This window comes from Manacus candei, unplaced genomic scaffold (genome assembly GCF_025592945.1).
Source record: "Manacus candei isolate 608988 ecotype Guabito, Panama unplaced genomic scaffold, ASM2559294v1 h1tg000068l, whole genome shotgun sequence".
In the NCBI taxonomy this organism is placed as follows: domain Eukaryota; kingdom Metazoa; phylum Chordata; class Aves; order Passeriformes; family Pipridae; genus Manacus; species Manacus candei.
In genome coordinates, this window is record NW_026138116.1 from 632,081 (window position 1) to 654,117 (window position 22,037).

General features: G+C 39.2%; 1 protein-coding gene across 7 annotated transcripts in view; it reads right to left on the reverse strand.

Moving 5' to 3' along the window:
* XRCC4 (X-ray repair cross complementing 4) overlaps window positions 1–22,037 on the reverse strand; it is a 142,262-nt gene that overhangs the window by 85,258 nt on the left and 34,967 nt on the right. For all 7 annotated transcript variants that reach the window (XM_051806771.1, XM_051806775.1, XM_051806777.1 and 4 more), the window contains one exon: window positions 1,499–1,665. In XM_051806771.1, the coding sequence (XP_051662731.1) occupies window positions 1,499–1,665 (167 nt within the window). The remainder of the gene's footprint in view (window positions 1–1,498; window positions 1,666–22,037) is intronic.

The following is a 22,037-nucleotide window of genomic DNA, read 5'->3' on the forward strand; positions in this document are numbered from 1 at the left end:
CTCTGTGATGGTCAAGAAAATTGGAGCAGGGAAATGGAAATGGGATGATAGAACTACTCCATCCAGTGCCCCATGGTCAACCAGAATAAAACCAACCCTCAGAAGTGTGCCTGCTATGTTTTAATTCTAATGAAATCCTGAGAAAAGAGACTTTGAGCATAGGGAACTGCAAGGCTTGAGGCTGTGGAGTTGATATGCTTGAGCTCCAGGCGAGTCGGGAGCACAATTCTCCACATCACGTGCTTTACATTTGATGTTTTACCCACTCAACAACACGAGTGATACAGAATGTAAATCCTGAAATCCTGCCTGCTGAACAAAGGCAGGCAGAGCTTTGTTCAGCTCTGAGAAATTGAGTCCTGCTTTTGGAGCCAAAAGAGCAAAGAGTAGACTGGGCTGTGGCAAAAAGAATTTTAAAAACCCAATCCAACCAAACCAAAGAAAAAACCCAAAGCAAAAAAATAAGTCTCGCTGTTTGGGTAAAAATTATTTTAAAATTATTTTTCTTCTCCGTTTATTAGACATGGCCAAAGACTGGTGACCATAAAACCTCCAGAGTTCATTTTGAAAACCCATGTTTCATCTATTCAAACTATAAGCACACCAAAGAAATCCACCAGCTTTCACAGCTTCTGAGAGCAAAGTTTGTCAGGCAACTGTGATTTTTTTTTCTTTTTTTTCCACCTGTTCTTTGGGGTTACCTGGTAAAAGTGCCACCCCACCATGGAAATTGATACAAGCACTAATGCCTTTTACACATCAGCATGTAATGCAGTACTGGTTATACAATACACTATTGTTCAATTACACTGTTAAGCACTAAAACACTACTTAGGGAGGCCCTATGCCTGTCAGGGAGACTGTCAGGAGAAATTGTTACTCTTTTTAATGAGAGGGAAAGAAAACCATAAGTCTCTTTTTCAAGGTAAATTAATGCCAATTAGCTACATTCTTTCATCAATCTTCCTAAATGTGTTTTTTTAAAAGTAAAGCTATAGAAAAACAAGATAAATCTCTTGACTTCTCTGTGCTAAGAGTTTTATGCTGAAACGAGTGCAGATTCCTTCGCTATAGAGTGACAGACAATTCAGATCATAAATGCAACAGCATTTATAAAAATCTCTTGCGAAATATTGGCATTTTTTCCCATAATACCACACTAGTTTTCCAACTCTGGCTGCTTCCACAAGGCAAACAGATTGAAGCAATGGCAACTTATTTCCCACTCAAAAGTGTAAATAATTTAAACTGCTAGTGCTAAGAATTATAAAAAAATAACATTAAGGAAAAGGCTTCCTAATGAAAGTGAAGAGGCTTCAATAGAAATTAAGTGTTTGTTTGTTTTTAATTCATAAAGCTAAAACCAACTTTAACTGCAAATTTGTAATATTAGTTGTATCCTTGACAAAGAAGATCTACAACTACATGGGCTGGGGGCAACTGAGCTTGAAACACCTTCCAAGTGCATAAAAACTTGTGTTCACCTTGTGAAACTCACCTCTTCTCTGCATCACTCCAGTTGCTGAAAAGCCTTTCATTTTCTCTCTGCAGGTGCTCATTTTTGGCCTGCAGTTTTCCCAGGCTGTCCAGGCAGTAACCAACGAGCTCCTTCACCACCTTGGCCGGACTTGGGACCTCCTGCAGCTTCACAGAGCCAAGTCTGAACTAGGACACAAGGACAGAGTGTGTTATCCCAACTGCACAGGAAGGATCGCAAAACTTTGCTCCAATAAATTTTAATACTTAACAGTCACTTTGTCATACAGAGAATTGAGAAATGTGGAATAATCTACATGCCAGTTATTTGCAGAGGTGATGAGGGGTCTGGAGCATCTCCTTGATGAACAGAGACTGTGAGAACTGGGCCTGGTAACTCTGGAGAGGAGAAGACTGAGAGGGGATCCCATCAATCCACACCAATATCCCCAAGGGGTGTCAGAGGATGGTTCCAGACTCTGTTCAGTGGTGCCCAGTGACAGGACAAGGAGCAATGGTCATAAACCAAAACACAACAAGTGCCCCCTCAGCATGAGGCAGAACTTCTTTCCATGGACATGGCAGAGCCCAAAACAGCTGCCCAGGGAGGGTGTGGAGTGTCCCTGCCTGGAAACATTCCAAATCCATCTGAACAAGTTCTTGTGTCACCTGCTCCAGGTGATCATGCCTGGGAAGGGGGTTGGATTGGATGATCTCCAGAGGTCCCTTCCAGCCCCAAATATCCTGGCATTCTGTGGTTTATACAGATAATATCTAAAATCTAATCAGCAAGTTGTCACCTCCAAGGTTCAGACAGCAAGATCTTAACAATAAAAAGAGTCCTTCAATTAAATAGGTAGCCTTGTTAATTCAGTGAGATTAAAAGACAGGATCTATAATGAACTATTGTATTTCTTCAGCAGTAGGGATGTTGTTCAGGGTACACAAGAGGTCTGAACAGATTTGTTCTGCTGTGTCTGGGAAAAACAACAGAAAACTGTTGGTTTTGTTATGATTTTTTATGGTTCAGCCATACATACAAACCAGCACCAGCTGAACTAAGTGTGCAAAGCTGGGTAAAGATACCCAAATACCCAACATGGCAGTTTGGGGCAATGGGAGAAGGATATTGAGGCTGCTTGAAGAGGGTCACACATGCTATCTGAGGAAAAGCAAATCAGAAATGAAGGGCCTGGCTTTGGTGCTCTGGAGTGGGCAGAGGATGGGGAATCTGAGCTACCTCAGGGCACACTTCTGCAGCTGATAAAGCCTACACAACACTCATGGGGCTTTCTGAGCCTCGCCACATCCAGGAGCACCACTGTCTGACTTGGCAGAAAACTGAGGGAGCAGCTCCTGAGAAATGCAGAGGTGCGCTGGATGACACAACCCAGATTTTGGCCAGCTCTAAACCACAATACAAGCAGAACTTTTGGGGAAAAAGGTATTTAAATTACTTGGCTTCCACTGGAAATGCCTGCAGAAACATCAAGTTGGTGAGGGGTACATAGAAGGAGAAGGGGTCCTCTTTTGCATCTTGTAATTATCAAAAAGACTGACATAAAATTTGACAGAAGCATTGCATTTCCCTATGAATAGAACTATTACTCATATTTTCAACTTGAATACACAGCAGTAACATCTTAAAATATATAAAAATGTAAGTGGTACATGCTAGGGGAGAGTTCAACCTGTGTTGTGGCTCCTCACCTATTAAAATCAGAAATGCTATTTCATTCCTTTTTCACCTCTTTTTGCTTGGGAAGGCAAGGAGAATAACTAAAAAAAGACATCATTAAAAAAAAAAGGCATATTGTTTGTTAACACCTTTTTAATAGCAAATTTCACTAAGTTTTGCTGAAAAAGGCCTGGTAACACAACTGCTCATAAAGATTTCAAAGGCATTGTTTGAAACAAGTAACAGTCCTTCAAGTTGGATCTTTTATCTGTGGAAGTCTCTGCCAACAACACATGATACCATCATGACCTTCTCCAGCAAGGTCAGTCTATTAGAAAATGTGACAAACCCAAAGGTTTAATTTCCAATTAACCATATATCTTTCCTGCAAACTCACATGTGCTGTCTCTAACGTGTTGTTGTCTTTAGCTGACATACATCTGATGGCTGCGGATGAAAAGATGCTTTCAATTTATTTTTGAAAATCAGATTACATTATCAGTGACCCACAGATTGGCATGTATTCCCTGAATCACACTTGCTGTCTGACAGCATTAACAAAGGTGGACATTTGCATAAAGGAAACTGTTTTTCATCACTTGCAAGCCACCACCACACTATTTGGATAAAGGCTTCACGGCACACTTGAATACTTCCCACAGAAATAGAGAGGCACAGTAGCAGAGATAAAACAGCCACACAATCTCCTACTTGTACTGTGAAGGAAATAGCAAGGGGAGTACATCACTTTTGTCTTATGCTTTAATATAATCAACTGAGACAAGGTATTAAACAAATACGTTTAAATGGGACAAATAATCACAGTTTTCTCTGCACAAAAGAACAAAATATGCATAATCCTAAAAAACAGGTTTAAGTGAGTAGCAACAGATTTCAGCTGAAAGCCTGATACCACTGCCAACTAAAATCACACCAAACAAAAATCAGACATTTCAAAAGCAATTGTAATTATAAATAAACCAGAGACACAGAGAATTTTAGTTGCCCATCTTTCTCACTATCCAAGTCCAACAGTCTTTAGCCTTTAATTCACTCTTTATGCAAAGCAATTGACTATTAACTACTTTCTTACAACAAACTTCATCGTTCTGTTTTCTGTGTCTCAGACACTGCATGGACCATTTCAGTTCTCCTACATATTGCTTAGTTTTTCCTTGCAACTAAACCAAGAAACAGCCTAGTTATTTGTCCTTCATCACCAAAACCACAGTAGTGACACTGAAAACAATTCTAGGAAAATTCAGTAGAAGTGGTTGAAGATCACGATACCATAACAAAGAGTTAACTGGGTGGGATATCAAGGTAAACAGACCTTGCTCACTGCGGGAGTGAATGAAAACATCATTAACACTTTACTGAGCTAATCTGACACACAAGGTGTCTTTAGTTTGGATCATGTTTCCAAGGTGATTTTGTAAATTTGTAATGATAAATTTTAATTTTTTGTCAGTTTTGTAATTCCTGCACGTTGCTGCTCCCCAGATCAATTTAAATTTCTCACCATTCTTACAGTTGCTGTGGCTTCCTGGCTCTGTATCATCTGCAGATGTAACTAATGTGCCTTCTGCTTCCTCTTTCAGATCATTCAAGGAAACATTATGTAAAACACTGAAGCACTAAACACTTCATTTATACAGACAAGGAGCAGCTCTGCTAGAGGTCCCAGGGGACAGCACACTGACTGTGACTGACACACTGCTCCCCTTCAATAGCTGTTTTATTGTTTGTGGGGATTTCTTTTAAATTGTTATTTTTTTAAAGACATACAAAGATGAACACAGACAGACTTAGAAAACTGTGTTCCAATAATCAGAAATCACAGTCAACATGTATCACTGGACCATACTTTGAGCTTAAGAAATAAAACCAAGAATTAGAAGCTTATGACAAAAATGTCCTTTTCCCATCACCTCTCACCTTGCCCATCTTCTACAGATGAAGAAAGCAGTGACCTCAACCGTAAGACACAGAATATTTCAGAAGGAACTGAAAAGCTTCTTTAGTAATTTTTCTTCTACTTACTTATGCTTACAGGAATATATTTTCCTTCACATAGGAAAATAAAAGTTATTGAAATATGAGACAACACACATTTTTCACAGAAAACTCCAAAGCTGTATGAAAATAACTTCATTCTATAGGGACATTAAAATTTACTTTGAATTAAATATTATGTATCTGCTATATAATCTTTGCATTACTACATTGCACTAAAAATGAGTTATCTTATCCAAGGCAAAAATTACCAGAGGTTATGCACTGAAAGGAGGAGCCACTCACACAGCAATGCCTGCACACTCTCTGAGGCAGAATCTGAAGCTCAATACTAACAGTGAGTTAATTTCCAATAACAACAATTTTTCATTGTGACAAACTAGTCTAGAATTAAAAAAAAAAATCATGGTGGAAACTCTTATTTCATGTGCTTTGCTGGTCATGATCTCTCTCTATATTACTTAAGTATCCTAACAATCCTTTCTAATAGTGTTTTTTTAATACAAAATATATTTAAGGAATTCTGTACTTCCACAAGGTAGAGAAAATATTTAGACAGATTTTGTCATTTCTTTTCCTGGCAGGATAGATACAGTGTTTTTGTATATGTATATATCTATATCTATATATCTATATATATACATGTATATGTGTATGTGTGTTTTTATATATATATATATATACACACATATATATACACTGTGTACATGTGTGTGTCTCTTCTATTAAATCCTAACCTATAATATTTCACTTTTTCCTTCTCTGTTTTGAAAATTAATTAACAATTAATTTTTAGAGAGATCACACTTACAGGTACTTAGGTCTGATTTTGAAATGAAGATATTCCTAGTGTGTGAACTCACTGATGGAGCTCTAATTGTACAAGTCAACCTATAGCCTGTAACAGAATCACCTCTAACTCACCTCACTCAACTTCCACTTTTCCTGCCCCTGAACAGGACTCAGACATCCCTGTGCTTTGTTTCCAAGATAGTATTACAAGCTGTATTAGCACACTTAGGAACACCTACATCCTTGCAGACAGAAGCTGCCTCTTGCAAGGAATTGCCTAAGCAACATCCTTTCACCAGGGAAATATTAAAGGAGAATTTGAGGGGAAAACAAAAACGTTGGAGCAGCCCACCAGCCTGGAGCAGCTGCTTCATCCCCGCCTGGCTCTGTGGGGACCCGCAGTTTGTAAAAGCAGCTATGGCCCCTGTAATGAAGCAGAAAAACCCTGCAGACCCAAACAACAACAAATTTTTTTTGTCATCGCCCTGTCCCAAGCACAGAATCCCAGAATGTTAAGGGTTGGAAGGGACCTTAAAGCTTATCCAGTGCCTCCCCATGCCATGGGCAGGGACACCTTCCACTATCCCAGGTTGCTCCAAGCCCTGTCCAACCTGGCCTTGCACACTTCCAGGGATGGGGCAACCTTTGCCAGGGCCTCCCCATCCTCACAGGCAGGAATTTTTCCTTCATATCTTATCTAAATCTGCTCTCTGTCAGTTTGAACCCTTCCCCCTTGTCCTGTCACTCCAGTTCCTGATAAACAGTCCTTCTCCAGCTTCCCTATAGCCCCTTCAGATCTTGGAAGGTGCTGTGGGGTCTCCACACAACCTTCTCTTCTCCAGGCTGAACAACCTCAACTCTCCCATCCTGTCTACATAGGGAGATGCCCTTTATCAATTTCATGGCCTCCTCTGAACTTGCTCCAACAATTCCAAGGCTCCAACGCCTCTTCTGCACTAGGAGGGAGTGACACTAGCGGGGACATTCTGATGGCAGAGTTCAGCCTTGGTCCTTCCATGCTGCTGCTAAAGCAGATTCAACAGGGTCTTTGGGAACAAGAGAAGATGGAGGAGCAACCACGGTGTTTTTAAGGAATAAAAGTCTTAAAGTTTAAAACTGTATGTTTTCTGTACTCAGACTCCATCTTCATCATCTCCAGAGTCAAACCAAACAAAATGCTTTACTCACCTGTTTTATCAACGCTTACACAAATTTACACCTGGAACTGCCCTGCCAGGAGAAGATAATAAAAGCTGTACAGATGAACTATCCTGAAATTACCCACCAATGCCCTTGTGTACTGTTGGTACTGAAACTACAGAGTTAGGGATCGGTCATAACACTCAGGACAGCACTGAACGCGTTTATTCAAATTATTTAAATTGAAATTAACTTAATTCAAAAGGAATGAATTTAAAAGGAAGATGTCCCTCACATGTAAGATACAGCAACTTTCTTTTCTCAGCTGAGAGCTGCAGCTGTTGAAAGGCAGATATTCTGTGATTTCCAGAATCAGCTTTGCTACTGCCAGTTAAATATCAGCTACCTCTTCTATTCCACATACACACAGACTCTGAAATAAGGTAGAATCAATACTTTGATAAAAGTAAGTTTTCACTATGAAAATAAACAAGTATTTAAAAGAGGAAAATGTTAATGAAAATTCATTAAAAGGTTAAAGAATATGACCTACAAATGAATGATGCTGACACTTACACAAAGAAAGTATTGTTACAAGCTTGAATCTGGAAAGCATTATACCATTTTTATTTCTTAAGTCAATCAGTGAGTGATCTTGAGTTTTTAAAGCTGTGCCACTATTATCACCAGGGAAATCATTCAACAGTAACTATGACATACCTGGGTGTGGTAATGAAACAAGTACACTAGACTTGCACAATACAGTGATGACAACGTGAAAGCAGAAGTTGCTTTTCTAACAGCAAACTCTAGGAAGCTAGAAAATATTACAAAGTACCATGGAAGCCAAGAAATCTGGCCAGTTACATCAGACAGTATAAAAATACGATCAGCAACTACAAAAAAAACAAGTTTAAGATAAAAATCCTGCCTTTCTACACTCCTTGCCTTTCCCTCCTGAAATGTTATTCATGAGTAAAGTATTACTTCATCCTTAAAAAAACCCAACCAAAAACAAAACAACAAACTTCCTTTTTGACGAAGGCATTACATCTATCCCAGAGCAAAACAGCTGACATAAGTGATTGCTGTTTTTCTCAGATTTTTATTACAAGCTGCAGAAACCTTCCACACAAATTGCCATCATGTTAGCTCCATATCCACTGGAAATGAAATTCCACCTGGTTTCACTAGTTTGCGTCAGTGGTTCCCAAGTATTTTTGGAGAGTGCTCCACTGTTTCTCACACCGTCAAACCCGCCTAATTCTCGGCACTGTGGGCCCCTCAAGGTTTGCAGTGCAAGGAGGCTACACCTGTATAGTAAAATGAGGAGGAACTAGGAACATCATCAGGTGGTAGAACATACTAATTACTGTCCTCTGTGCCAGTGACCAATTCACCAAACACTTCACAGAAATACTGCAGGAGTTGGAGCATCCCAGGGACCACTTCCAAGAGTCACTTTGCATGCAGCCAGCCTCTTCTGGAGGGTACAGAGAGTTTAACAGCATGGACATAGACTCTTCCCCATCACTTGGCCTCTGTGTCTAGGAATATCCCCAGGCAATTTTAATTTACTTAATTTAATTCAGGTGCGGAGGTAACCCCAGTATCCAGTATTCTGTACACCCCAGTAACCCCAGTATTCCATGTCCCTGGAGTACTGTTCCATGAGGTTTGCAGCAGGAGGCACTGTGTTACCAGATTAAGAAGGACCAAGGCACATTGCAGAAGGAAGTCTCAGGTTTCCTTTTTGATAGAATACCTGGGTCACCGGGAAGCGGGTAGAAATAAGGATGAAGAAGACTCTGCACATGCAAGTTATTCCTTCCATCCCTCATCAAGCTCAGCATGGGCCAAACTTCCCAACTGGAAGCAGACTCTGATCCTGAAAGGTCTTAAAAGAATTCTTGACTGGAGAGGAGGTTCTGGGGATGTCCAGTTCACATAAACCCTTTCATGAAGGAATTTAATTTTTTGAAAGAGTTTCTTAATCTCACCAGTCTAGCTGGAAAGCTGCTTGGGATATTTTTTCCTAATTGGCTTCCTAAAAACACACATGCCCAACTTGTATCCACCTCTTGGACAGACACCGTTCCCTAGCTTATAGCGTGCTTCTCCTCCTCTCGTGTTCAGACTCCGTAATTTATAAATAAATAGATTTCTCAGTCAGTGTTTTTTCTTCTGAACTAAAGTTTAGTGTAGCTTTGGCTACATATATGTTAGTTTCTCTGTCCCTCATATCATACAGCCTTACTCCCAATTTCACCTTGCATTTCTTGACTGTGGGTAACCAGAACTATACATGTAATTTTTGAATATATACCACAACAAACCAGACCCTGAAAATTCACAGAAAACAGACATAGAGTTTAATACTTATGATCTTCAAATGTCACGTAAGTCTATTTGCATGTTTCACTTCTTTCTTTAACCCTTCACGTTTACCCTGTGTAAAAACCACCAGGATACAGGGATTATCTATATTTCAGGAGTCCTGGTTCTTCAGACAGTTTTGGAATAAAAAATGGTAAAGGAAAACAGTAAGAACATCAGACAATTCTTAAATATCCACTAAAAAAAGAAAAAGTGAGCCATGTAGATAGGTAAGAGTACCAAGGACACCTACTAAGCAAGAAACTAACGGATTTCTTTCATGAACAGGCATTATATCTGTATGTCTTTCTTGAAAGCCTTTGGAAAACTTCCTTGTTTAACCTTTACATTCCCTCAGAAATATCATATTTCACATATCTGCACAATCAGCTACTTCTGTGAAGCTTAATCCCACCCACGCTGAAAGGGTCTTTAGCTACTGAATTTTGACAGCTGTGACATGGTTTGGTCAGGATCTACCTAGACTGTGATTCATGGCCTTAAAATGCTTTGCAACCATTTTCCCAAACTTACTTTAGAAACTCTGGCTCATGAGATTACTTCCTCCTCCAACCTTAAACCTAAAGATATATATTTATACACACACACACACACATATAAATGTATGTGTATATATATACATACATGAGCCAAATTGTATCTTTGTAAAAAATGAGATACATACCCAAAAATGGCATGAACTGTCTAAAGTTGCAGAGCATTTGAACTACACCAATGCCCATGTCTCAAAGTGCTACAAAAAGCTGATACTAATTCCCCCCTCAATTTTTTTGACCACTGTACAACTAAATCCCTTAAAATTAGAAATACACTGAACACTAAAATGCACTGCAGCAGTAATACTCAGCACCTGTAACATCAGGTATTCCTTCCATTTTTCCCTCCCAATAGTAATCAGATAAATTGTTCCATTTCACACCAAAAAAAACCCATTAAAAAAAACCTACAGAAATCCCCAAACAAACAAACAAAAAAAACACATCAAAAAACCCAAGCAAAAAACCACACACACAACCAAAAAAAAACCACCCCAAAAACCCCAAAACCTAACCAATTGGAGTAAAAAAGCCAAAGGTAAAAATCCATAAAAATCAGGTGCACTAATTAATTTCAGGTGAACTAGTTACTTTTCAGAATAATCACTACAGAATGGGAAACTATACAGTATAGTTCCACAAACAGTGATAACAGTGATGATTATGTGAAGAACAAGCAATTCGAGCTGTTTATGGAATTTGGGACGAAATTACTATTTCGTCACACAAAAACTGTCAGGTTTGCATTTTATGCATACATCCAAATGTTTTATCTTCTTCTGTGGTTCCTCTTTTATCATTCTCCTTCCTCTATACTTCAGGCAATACTGACCATTCAACTCCCTGTTACCCCTCTGCCTCTGAAGTGAGCTTACAAAGACAACTGAAGCAAGACGTCCTTAAAAGGTCTTTTATATTTTCATCTTTTTCTTCATTAGTTCAGTGTCTCCAGGCATGATCAGATACATCCCCACCTCACTGAGCAGGCAGCAGGTCTGTGAGCAATGGAACTACTGAAGGCTGGTTTCCTATGGTTATGACTCTCGTGCTGGATCCCCTCATGTCTAGAAAGGTGAGAAATCCAGTCAGAACTTTTCCCTTATTTAATGCCTTCATAACTCCTCTCTCCCATGCGGATTTGCTAGTGTCTAATAATATAGTTGATCTCATTCCACAGCTTTTTCCAAAGCAGGCATATGAATAGGGTCTCTCTTCTCTATCCAGGCACCTATTTCCATGAAACTAGAAGGAACCTGATATCTCTGAGCCCTTTACTCCTGTCAAATCTGTTTGAAATTGTCCAGGAGTTTCAAAAGTTACTGGGGGGAGAGGGGAAAGGTAACAGACTGGCAGTCAGAAGAGGCACACAGCACAATCACATAAGCTTTGTTTCCTTAGGAAACAGGGTAAAACACTTACACTCTTTATTATTTTTAAAACCTTCCCTAAATGAATTAGGAAACGAGTTTTACTTTCAGATCTAAACTTGTTTTCCTCCTTGTTTTTTTAATGTAACTTATAGTGTGGCAATAACACAATATACTCTAGACATAACATCTGGATTTGGGTCTTGGGGCTTAAATACATGAACAGTTCACAGCTATGTTAATTTAGATTTCAGAGGGAAAGCCTTGTAAAACAGCTTAAATCAGATTTTATTTTCTACAGGCTAAGAACAGAACATGGGCCATTACCATAAAACAACTGGTACACAAACTTAATACATAGCAACTTGTGTTTGAGGCTTGAGTCTCCCAAAAGTATGAAAGGAGGTCTGCCAAGGATTTTTAATTTAATCTGCTAGCTCTTTTTTTTTTTTTGTCAAATATTCTGCATTTATGTTCAGATGTCCAAGTCAAAAATTATTCCAGAGCAAAGCTGATTTAAGTAAAATGTTTAAAGTAGGAGTGTGAAGCTCTTTTCCTGAACAGTCACAAAGTATACGTAGTATGAAAATGAAACACTGAAAAATGCCCAATGCAAGCCTTTAAAAAACTACCAGAAAAGTTTCTACTAATTTTATGAAAGGTAGACCCACATAATCATGCTTCCAGCAAAAAAATCTCCAAAATAAAAGCAAGGCTTGCAGGAGTGTTTGTGATATTACTGTCAGTAAGGGTTCCAAGGTAACAAAATATAAATGATTAATACTTCCAAGATTAAAAAAACACCACCACATCATGTGCTGCATAATGGGAGTATTCTAAAACTACCTGTCAACTGATCCTGTTCCTACATGTGAAGCCCAGACTGGAGCTTTCTTTGAAAACTTTAATAAAACATAACTGAAATGTCTGGAGTAATAACTGTCAGATACAAAGACAACTTGTCTTGGGAGCTACTTCCCTTCAAACACTGACCTTTAGGTTTGGGAAGCAATGGAAACTATAAAGTGCTTCTTGAATACACCCTTGGAACTAACATGCCAACATTCTGCAGTAATCTGAGTCTGATTGCCCTTAAATATGCTGTGAAGAGCTCTGGGATTGCACACTCATTTTTTTCTTTTCCTTGGAAAGTAAATGTATAACCACGTGAATAAGCATGAGATAATGCCTAGACCAAGGCAAAATACAAAAGTGTTCCCAACTAAGCACTACAAACAATTTTCCAGTGTGAGTAATAACACAGCATTTAGAACAACCATTTACTTGTTTGCAGGTTGGTATTTCGCCCTTTGTTTAAAAAAAAAAAAAAAAACCTTCAGGATGTTGACAGCCACATGCTAAAACCTTTCAGATCCAAACTGCTTTCAGATCTATCTACTTAATAAAAACTTCAGCGAATGCAGTTATTCTATCCCAGTCAAAGAAACACAAGAGACTGAAGATTGTGCACCAAATCTGAGCAATCTGAACATTTGCATGTGATGTGGCCCATCCACAAAAATGGAAATAATCCATGCATCACAAGATATATGTACTGGATATGACAAAATTCCAATAAAGCCAAAGTTCCAAGCAGTGTTAAGTACACAGAAGGACATAAATACTTCTATAAATTATCAAGATATGAACAGCATTATTTCTTTCCATCCAAGACTCTAAAGAAACAAACAAACAAAAAGCCAAAATCTTATTTTCACATAGAAAGAAAGAAAGAAGAACCAGCTTAGGTTCAGGAATGCAATGCATGTGAAATAAGCCTTACTATTTCCTCTCTGCCTAAAGTTCCTGTTCTTACTGTTCAACTTTATCACCAGGAAAAGATTTCTCCCAACCCGTAAGTTACTGTACAGATACACCCAGAGTGAGATTCTACCCACAGAACCTAAGGTTTCCTACCCCTCCTCAATGAACCTCTTTTTTGCCTTCATGCAGGAATCTACTTTGTTGTAGCTGCTTTCATGACATCTTTATTTTAAGTAAGCCTGAAAAAAAGATAAAAATAAAAGGAGTATTTCAAGAAATTCCTTGTAAAACACTGTCAGACAGGGAGGAATTTGACAACCAAAACTTGTTTTAAACTATAAGGAGATAAAATTCTCTAGTAATAGGAGGACAGAAATTTTTACAGGTAACAGCGATTGTCACTTAGTTGGAGGTGGGTTGTGGCAGAGCATTTTTCCCGTTATTTTGTCACAAGAATACTCCCTTCAACCGCAGTAAAGTGTTTGTGTCCAGATGGCACCATCCTAACACGGGCCCATGAAGCAAACTCAGCTCTGACACGGAATTATGACATGGAATTATGACAGTTTGAGTTTGAACCTCTTATAGGTTCATGAGGAGGAGCAGTACATCTTTAACCCCAGACTGATGGGCCACATTTCATCCTTTAAGACATTTTTTCCAAAATGTCTGCAGGAACATTGCATGACTCCATCCAGAACTACAACTCCCAGCACTTGTTTGTCTTGTTTATGCTCTGGGAATGAAATTAAGGTTTGTCAAATCTGACACTAACCAGACTCATTATGATAAAGGAGGATTTAAGACTAAGTACTACTGCTAAAAATATTACGTTACATTCTATTACATTCTACCATGTAAGAATAATTAAAATATGACATTTTCACTCTGTAGGTCAAGGCCATTTCAGAGCACTAATTGATCACAGGTCATTTCTGAGGGACCAAATGTCATTTCATACACTGACTAATGCAAGGTAATTACAAAGCTGATATGTCAGATCCATTCACGGGCACTACAAACTCAACTCCAGACAGTAATTTTTCCATATAGATTACTAAAATGATAAAAGGCATCAAAAGCTTTGCATTCAAGAACCCTCATGAAGTTCTAATAATCAAAAATCTAATAATCAACTGAATTTATCTAAAGGAAAAAAAAATCCCTTATCTCCAATTCCTTACCTAATTCTTACAATGAACACAATTATATAACACATGCCTTCTCAGGAAGATTTTTGCTGAGATCAAAAATTGGAGTGGATTCAATTAGAAAATATTTTCTCTGAAATCTTATAAATTCTCCTCTGCAAAAGAAATATAGTCCACAGATAAAAATGTTAGACCAATGTGGTTGCTAGCAACACAAACAAAACATTTTTTTTTTTTTAATTTCCCACATAATACAATTTTCGAAAGTTGTCATCATGAAGTATTTAGAGAATCAATGTTTTCTTAAGCCAATACTGGGAGAAGGAAACCATTTCTTTCTCATAACTAGGGTTCTACAGAGCACGACTGGCGACTTCAAGGGACAATGTGTTTTTATGACATATTAACACGGGGTGGCTCAGATAAGGCACCAAAAAAAAACACACCACCAGGTCCCACATCACTTTATTTCCACAGCACAACAGAGGCAAAAGTGACCCAGTGAAAAAGTGTCCTTTATTTTACAGAGTGATTGTCTGTTACATTCCTACATTTCATTTGCCTCATTTTTACATGCCAGCAAACCAGGGCAAAAGGGAGAAACTTTTGCTAAATCTTTATCCTACTAGTTCCTGAGTTGTCAATTGTGCATATCTGTTTTGGTTTTGTCCCTTTTTACCCCTTTACTCCAAACTTACTCACTTTATTATGAATCAGAAAATTCTGGCAGGGTTTTTTTGTTTGTTTCATTTTGGTATTTGCTTTGTTACATTTTGATTTTTAAGCACCCACATAGCTCAAGCCTGCTATATTCCTTCATTTTCTTTTCTTCATTTTTCTATGCCAGCAAACCAGTGCAAAAGTGATTTTCTGAAATCTATAGCAATAAAAGTAGAAGAACTAAAACTCTTATGAAGCAGGAAGTGCCACAATTTTTTGTTTGCTTGTTTCATTGTTCAGTTTTGTTTTCGCTTTGCTTTGTTGTTGTTTGATTTTTAAGCACACACATTATCTCATTAAGAGGCTACGATAATATCTTACTAAGATAATAATAATGTTATCTTATTTACTATAGAATAGTAAAACACTAGTAGTGGAGTACCTTAAAGAAACTGTACTTGGGCCAGTGCTGTTTAACAAGGTGTCATGGTTTGAGATAGCCCCAAAATCCAATTCCCTAGCTCCATTCCCCCTCCCACATCTCAACCTAATGTGAGATGGGTTTTTCCAGACAAAACACACCAGACTCAAAGTGGGGGAAAGGGAATATATTACAATGACTGTACAAATAAATACCATATCACATTATACACATGATCACAAACTATCTTTACCATGACATATGTAGTTACAGTGGATCAGATCTCTTCTCCCCTCCAAATAAAAGTCCAGGAGGGAAAGAAGGACAGATCCCTTCCAGTCTCTGAACAGCAGCATCTTCTGAGGCAGCAGTCTGTCTGTCTTCTTCACATGCATGCAGCAACTGTGGCTGGATTTCTGTCAGCACTCACGAGGGAGGTATTCAAGTCTCTCTCTCGGCCCCATCGCCTCCAACCGAGGGGTCTTCCGTGGGCTTCGTAACCCCAGACAAGGTCGTATCACCACGTCATATCACGAAGACACAGGGGGGTCTTCATGACGGTCTGGTATCTCCAGGAGACTCAGCTCCTTGCAGGGTCTCTGTGCCCTGTCTCTCAGGCTGCCACCGTGGCAGCAGTGCAAGGGTGGGGAGCCAAGGTCACCCCCTCTGCATTCCTCTGGCCGTCCCGGTCCAGCTACGGGATGCTCTGAGCTTCTCGGCTCCTCTCTCTCCGGTGCTGCATGTCTAAAACTCTTCTCCTTAATAGGAGTCCATCTCCCTCTCTTCTCAGAGGGATCTCAAAGGAGTTTTGGGAGGGCTGGTACAGTCTTACCCCCAGAACTCTGTCTCTCAGGCTGCTGGCTCTCTTTCTCCCGACTCTCCTTCCAGGAGTCCTTTCTCTGGTGCTGCATGTTGCTTCTGCTGCTCCTTCAGTTCAGGTCCTTATCTCCTGGTTCTCTGCCACCATTTCTCTGGTCAGTGCCGGCTGCTTCTCTGCGCCCATGGAGAAAACATCTCCCGGCATAACCACAGGCACCTAGCCCAGCTTTATGCTGTTCCAGGTCCCTGCAGCCCCCCAGCCAGGGAGGGGCTGGGAGGCACCAGAGGGCCCAAGGGGCTCAGAGCCCCTTCCTCGTGGCTCACAACATGGCCACCTCTCCTCAACAACTAAACTACAACTACAACTCATCTCTTCCGGTGAGCTTGTGGGATGTTGACATTTTTGCAGGAGCGCCCATTGGCCAGAACTCCAAAACTTCCAGGGGTTTCCACCCCTTGGGGTCTACCACTTTTCTTAGCCTCTGGGGGAAAACAAGATTCAAACCACGACAACACTCCACCCCTCGCTCCTGCGAAAATGTCAACATATCACAACGACTGAAAAAAAAACTCTAATCAACATGCAATCTTCAATAAACTAAAATATAACCAAAATCTCTCTACTACACATCAATATAGCATCATCACAAACTTAACTCTACTCTTAATACTTAACTTACATTACTATAGCCTTACTTTCTCTACAATGGTACAGTCTGTGTTTTGTCTGGAAAACTCTTTCTGCTACCACAAGCATCATGGCCCTTATCTCTTTCCCCCGATGGTTCGCAACCATCCTCCGCTACCATTTATGTCATGGTTTGAGATAGTCCCAAAATCCAATCCCCTAGCTCCATTCCCCCCTCCCACATCTGGGCTATCTCAAACCATGACACAAGGTCACAAAAAAACCCTCAATAAACTTATATTTCAGTTAGCAAAAAGTTGGAAAACAAGATACACAGCAGCAAATGCAAGCAACAGCCAAAGATGGAAGCTCGAAATGTCTCTCAGTGTCACATGTCAACCATCAGTTATTAGCATTAAAAAAATTACAATTCTAATATATAGGCAAAACAAGATCTAAAGAGACAACATGCCTGTGAAGAACCACTGAGAACTCAACCATTTTCAGGGCTGGGTTCTGATTTTGGTGACTCTGGTGATCTGTGTCCTGCACAGGAAGACAACCCTACCTAGACAAATGTCCAACCTAGAGACCTGCATGCAGAGAAAGCAGTAAAAAGCTTAACTTTATAATCTTTATTTAACTTATATCAATATTCCACTGTCAAAGGGACACTGCTCAGTGAGACCATGGAATGTCCTGAGTTCAACACGTCTGATATGTTCATGTAGGTTCTTTTTTGGCCAGGATAAAGCAAGTATTTACGTGGTCTGAACTCTCCTCAGGCACACAGTTATCTCCAGGTTGCCAAATACAACTTCACTGAGGTTCTCAGCACTCTGCTTCACTGCATGGTCAGCCACAGGCCTGCAAAAACTTACTGGTTCCAGATAAAATCTAACACTGTCCCTAGCTGAGGAAACAGAAAAGACCCACTGAAACTAACAAAATGATCACTAAAATTGCTTCCCATTAGAGTAACACTATGGTTTTCTTATGGATATACAAGGAAGACTTGTGAAACTGCTTCTTTAAGCAAATCCCATCTTGTGCACACAAAACAAGGATATGCAGGAAGAAACTCTGGAAAAGAAGCCATTCCACACTGTAGAACAGCTAGTTTAAACACAAGATATGATTATTTATCCTGAGCTGTAAGCTTAAGGGACCTGTGCTTTCAAGCCCTATGTAGCTGAGCTGGAATGAGCAGTAGCATGAAATAGCCCAGAGTAGGAAGTAAATAGTGCAAAGTGACTATAACAGCCCACAAAAACACAAGCCAAAGATGAACCAGAGCAGCAACACAGCAGACTGGGACAGCTCTTCACTGCCAAATCCCAAGGTATATGAATTTATTTAAAAAAAAAGGAAAATTAAAAAAAAAGGAGGGGAGATTTTACTATCCTGTGCCTGACTTGCAAATTGAGGAATGTTATTTCATGTTTTGCAAGACCAGCATCCTGTAGTCAGTAGCCAACACCACTCAGACCAGTCTCAGAGTTCGCTGGATTTTTTTGGCTGACTAAGACTCAAACAATTACTACAATAAACAAAAGTTAAGTAAGTTAACATTGCTAGATAATTTCTTTCCCCTTACTTTTAGTTACTGGAAAGCGATGCTGGGTAATCACAGCAAATGTTCATTGAAGGTAACATCAAGGAAAACAAGTAACTGCTATCCAAATTTCTGTTAATATTAATTATATCAGAGCACACTGAAATGTGCAAGAGCACATGTTTATTGTCTTTACTTTTTATCTCCTAGTGTGCAACAATATGTTGGAAATTAAAGCAACTATGCTAACTGAACATGGAGAGGAAATTTCCAAGAAGGAAAACAGTCTGATAATCATTTCATCACCTTTGTGTGATGAAACCCACTTGCAAAGCTACCTTCCACAGCAAATTAAGGAACCTTCACTGTTTAACCTTTCAAAATAAACTGGAAATACTTAGGCTTTTACAATCTAGAATTATGACTTCAAAAACAAGTGCAATTTTCCATGCACCATCTGCCAGTCCTTAACTTCCAGCAAGCTCAGGTTCCTCAGAGACAGCAGACTAATCCAAAATACCAAAAACTTGCACCAAGAACTAAAAATCAGTTACTTGTGAAACAAGTAGAACTGAGAAAGGGTGTTAAAAAGGTTACTAGAAATTGCACAAAAGTGAAAAATTAACAACACCTCTCCAAGTTTTCACACTGTCATCCAAAAGGCTGTATCATCATCTGAGGACTTATGTTTGGAAGACAAAGGACAGCAGATTAAGATATTTCAGCATTTCTCTAGGTAAATCTGAGCAGGATCTTAAGAGATGTCATATAAGATACCTTAAGAACCAACATTTGTGTGTATGGAATCAACTAGTGTTGATTAACAGTATTAAGTAGCTACAGAAACAAGTCACAGTATCCACAGTTTCTCTTTCTTAAACCTGAAGTTAAGGGTAGTTACCCCAAAAAATCATAGTCATGAGCACCTGTGTCACATCTGAACAAGTCTCATGTAGCCAGTTCTAAGAATGGAGCCATACTACCAACTGAATACATCTCTACAATCTGAATAATCACACCACCAACTGAATAAACGCTCTGTAGCTCTAACCATTACAGAGTATAACCAATATATCCAAGACAGGAAATAAGGCTGCTGTTTTCAGCTAAACAAAGTTTGAGGAACTAACTGATATCTCACTTTTGTACAAGCTTCACAGATTAATATTTCAGGGTAGTATTCCATAAAAATAACAGAACTGCACCTAAAATTGTGCAATTGCAAAACTGTTTTTAGGGACATTATTCTCTTTCCCCTACATTGTGAGGCAGGTCTCGTCAATGGAGAACAAAACATTTTTGTTATGGTCCTCCCAGGAGGAAAGACAGCTCTCTGCAGAACTGCAAGATAACACACGTCAAAAGGAGAAGAAATCATAACTACTACAAAAACAAATACTGTATTTCAAAACCCACTGGGAGGATCTGGTTGTGCAAGAAGTCAGAATAGTTAGTGCTCTTCTACTTCAGTTCATTAATTGTAGCTAAGGATAGATATATTTATAAAAATGTGATAAGTTCTCTATCATGCCATGATTATTGCCTCGCTTTTCTAAACCAGTAATATCACTCCTATATACAAAGTTTCCTTTTCCTTTCCACTGGTTCTCAAGTTAAAAAATAGCAACTGAAAATCAAACTCCAAGAAGGATAACTCGTCTCACTTTCCTCCTTGATAAATTAGAAGCAATAGTTAAGTATAACATATATTTAAATAAGCTATAAGTAAAACAAACAATAACACAAATCCAACAACCTTCACTACGATGGTTGACTTGTCCAAAAATCAGTCACTTTCTGGCACAGAAGTAGGGAGGTTTCAATGCTAGAGAAGTAGATGAAACAATTCCCCCTAGCTTAAGAACTTGAGTTCTACAGTTGCAATTCAACTGAAAAAGAAAACACTTCTCTGTTCAGAGGAAGACTTTCTACCTTTACAATTTTTTTATTTTTTTTTCTCCTTAAATTGGTTTCATACCATTTAGGACTGTGATTTTGCAAAGGACTCTTGGAGAGGGTGATGTCTGGATGGTTGAAACGTGGGGGTCTCACCAGTTAATTAACAGCAGTTCATGCTGTTCTGAACAGACAGGGTGCCTGTCCATGTCCTGTACATGGGGAAATCAGATGTTACACAGATTCTGCACTGCATCCAGGTCTGGAGTCCTCAGCACAAGGAGGACATGGAGTTGCTGGAGCGAGTCCAGAGGAGGCCACAGACATGATCCGAGAGCTGAAACATCTGTGCTCTGGAGCCAAGCTGGGAGAGCTGGGGGTGTTCACTTGGAGAAAAGAAGGTTCCAGGAAGACTTTAGAGCCCATTCCAGTGCCTAAGGGGCTTAAAAAAGGGAAGGAGATGGATTTTTCACATGGCCAGGTAGTGACAGGACAAGGGGGAACGATTTTAAACTAAAAGAGGAAAGATTTATATTGGATATTAGGAAGAAATTCCTCCCTGTGAGGGTGGTGAGGCCCTGGCACAGGTTTCTCAGAGAAGCAGTGGCTGCTCCATCCCTGGAAGTGTCCAAGGTCAGGTTGGACGGGACTTAGAACAACCCGATAGTGGAAGGTGTCCCTGCCCACAGCAGCAGGGTGGAATTGGATGAACTTTAAGGTCCCTTCCAAACCAAACCATTCCAAGATTCCATGACTTCAAAGCAAGTCAATCAAGTAGTGAAAAGCAATGACACACAAAACTAGAGACAATTTCATCTCATAGAGTGACGAAACATAACTCCTGTTTTTGTGAGGGGATTACAATTTTCCAGCATTAATATTTTAAGTCATGGCAACACCCTGATTTTAGGAAAGGTTATCACATTAACTTCTGTTGAACTACCACATTATCACAACAAGCTTCTCTGCCACTCTGTCATCCCATGGAATACTCAATCCACAGGTAACACCACCTCCCTTCCCTCCAAAACCAACACAAAAGGCTAATGCAAGTTCGTTTAATATTAATCATTTCCAGAGCATATGGGTTTAGAGTTCCATTTTCCATAACATTAATCAGCCTGTAGTTTTGATAGAATCAGCTCTACTTCAGAACAAATGCAGGTTTACAAAGACTTACAATAATATGTCAGGCATGGAAGAGTTTTTGATGATAAGGACTCCGTTATATGTTTGGATGCAAGTTTAACAACAGCTGCTCCAGATTTAATGAAGGTAATACCAAAGGGACTGACATTTTCTGGATTTATTTATGGGAGCTTACAGAAAATGTTCAATATATACCAAAATATACATTGTTCAGAGACTTCCATGCTTGAGAGTGACACTTTCAATTTGATTCATAATGGCTATTTCACAAGGGCTTACAGGAAATAAAACTGTTTATTTTAATTGCATACAGCAAAAATGTTAGAAAAGAAAGATTTATGTTCTCTAGTGACAGTGAATGTTTTGGGCTAATTTGTCATGGTTACCATGGACAGAAAATAAAGGAATATTATTCAAGCACTACTTCAATTCACAGACAACTTAAAGTATCAGCATATATACACAGTACTGTCAGTTATCTTTTTAATCTTTTATGTAACCTTACAGCACCTTTTAAATACAGCATAAACTACCTGTGGAAACTTATCATTTCACCTTTATTTTTCTTTTCCATTAACAGGGTTGTTTTTCA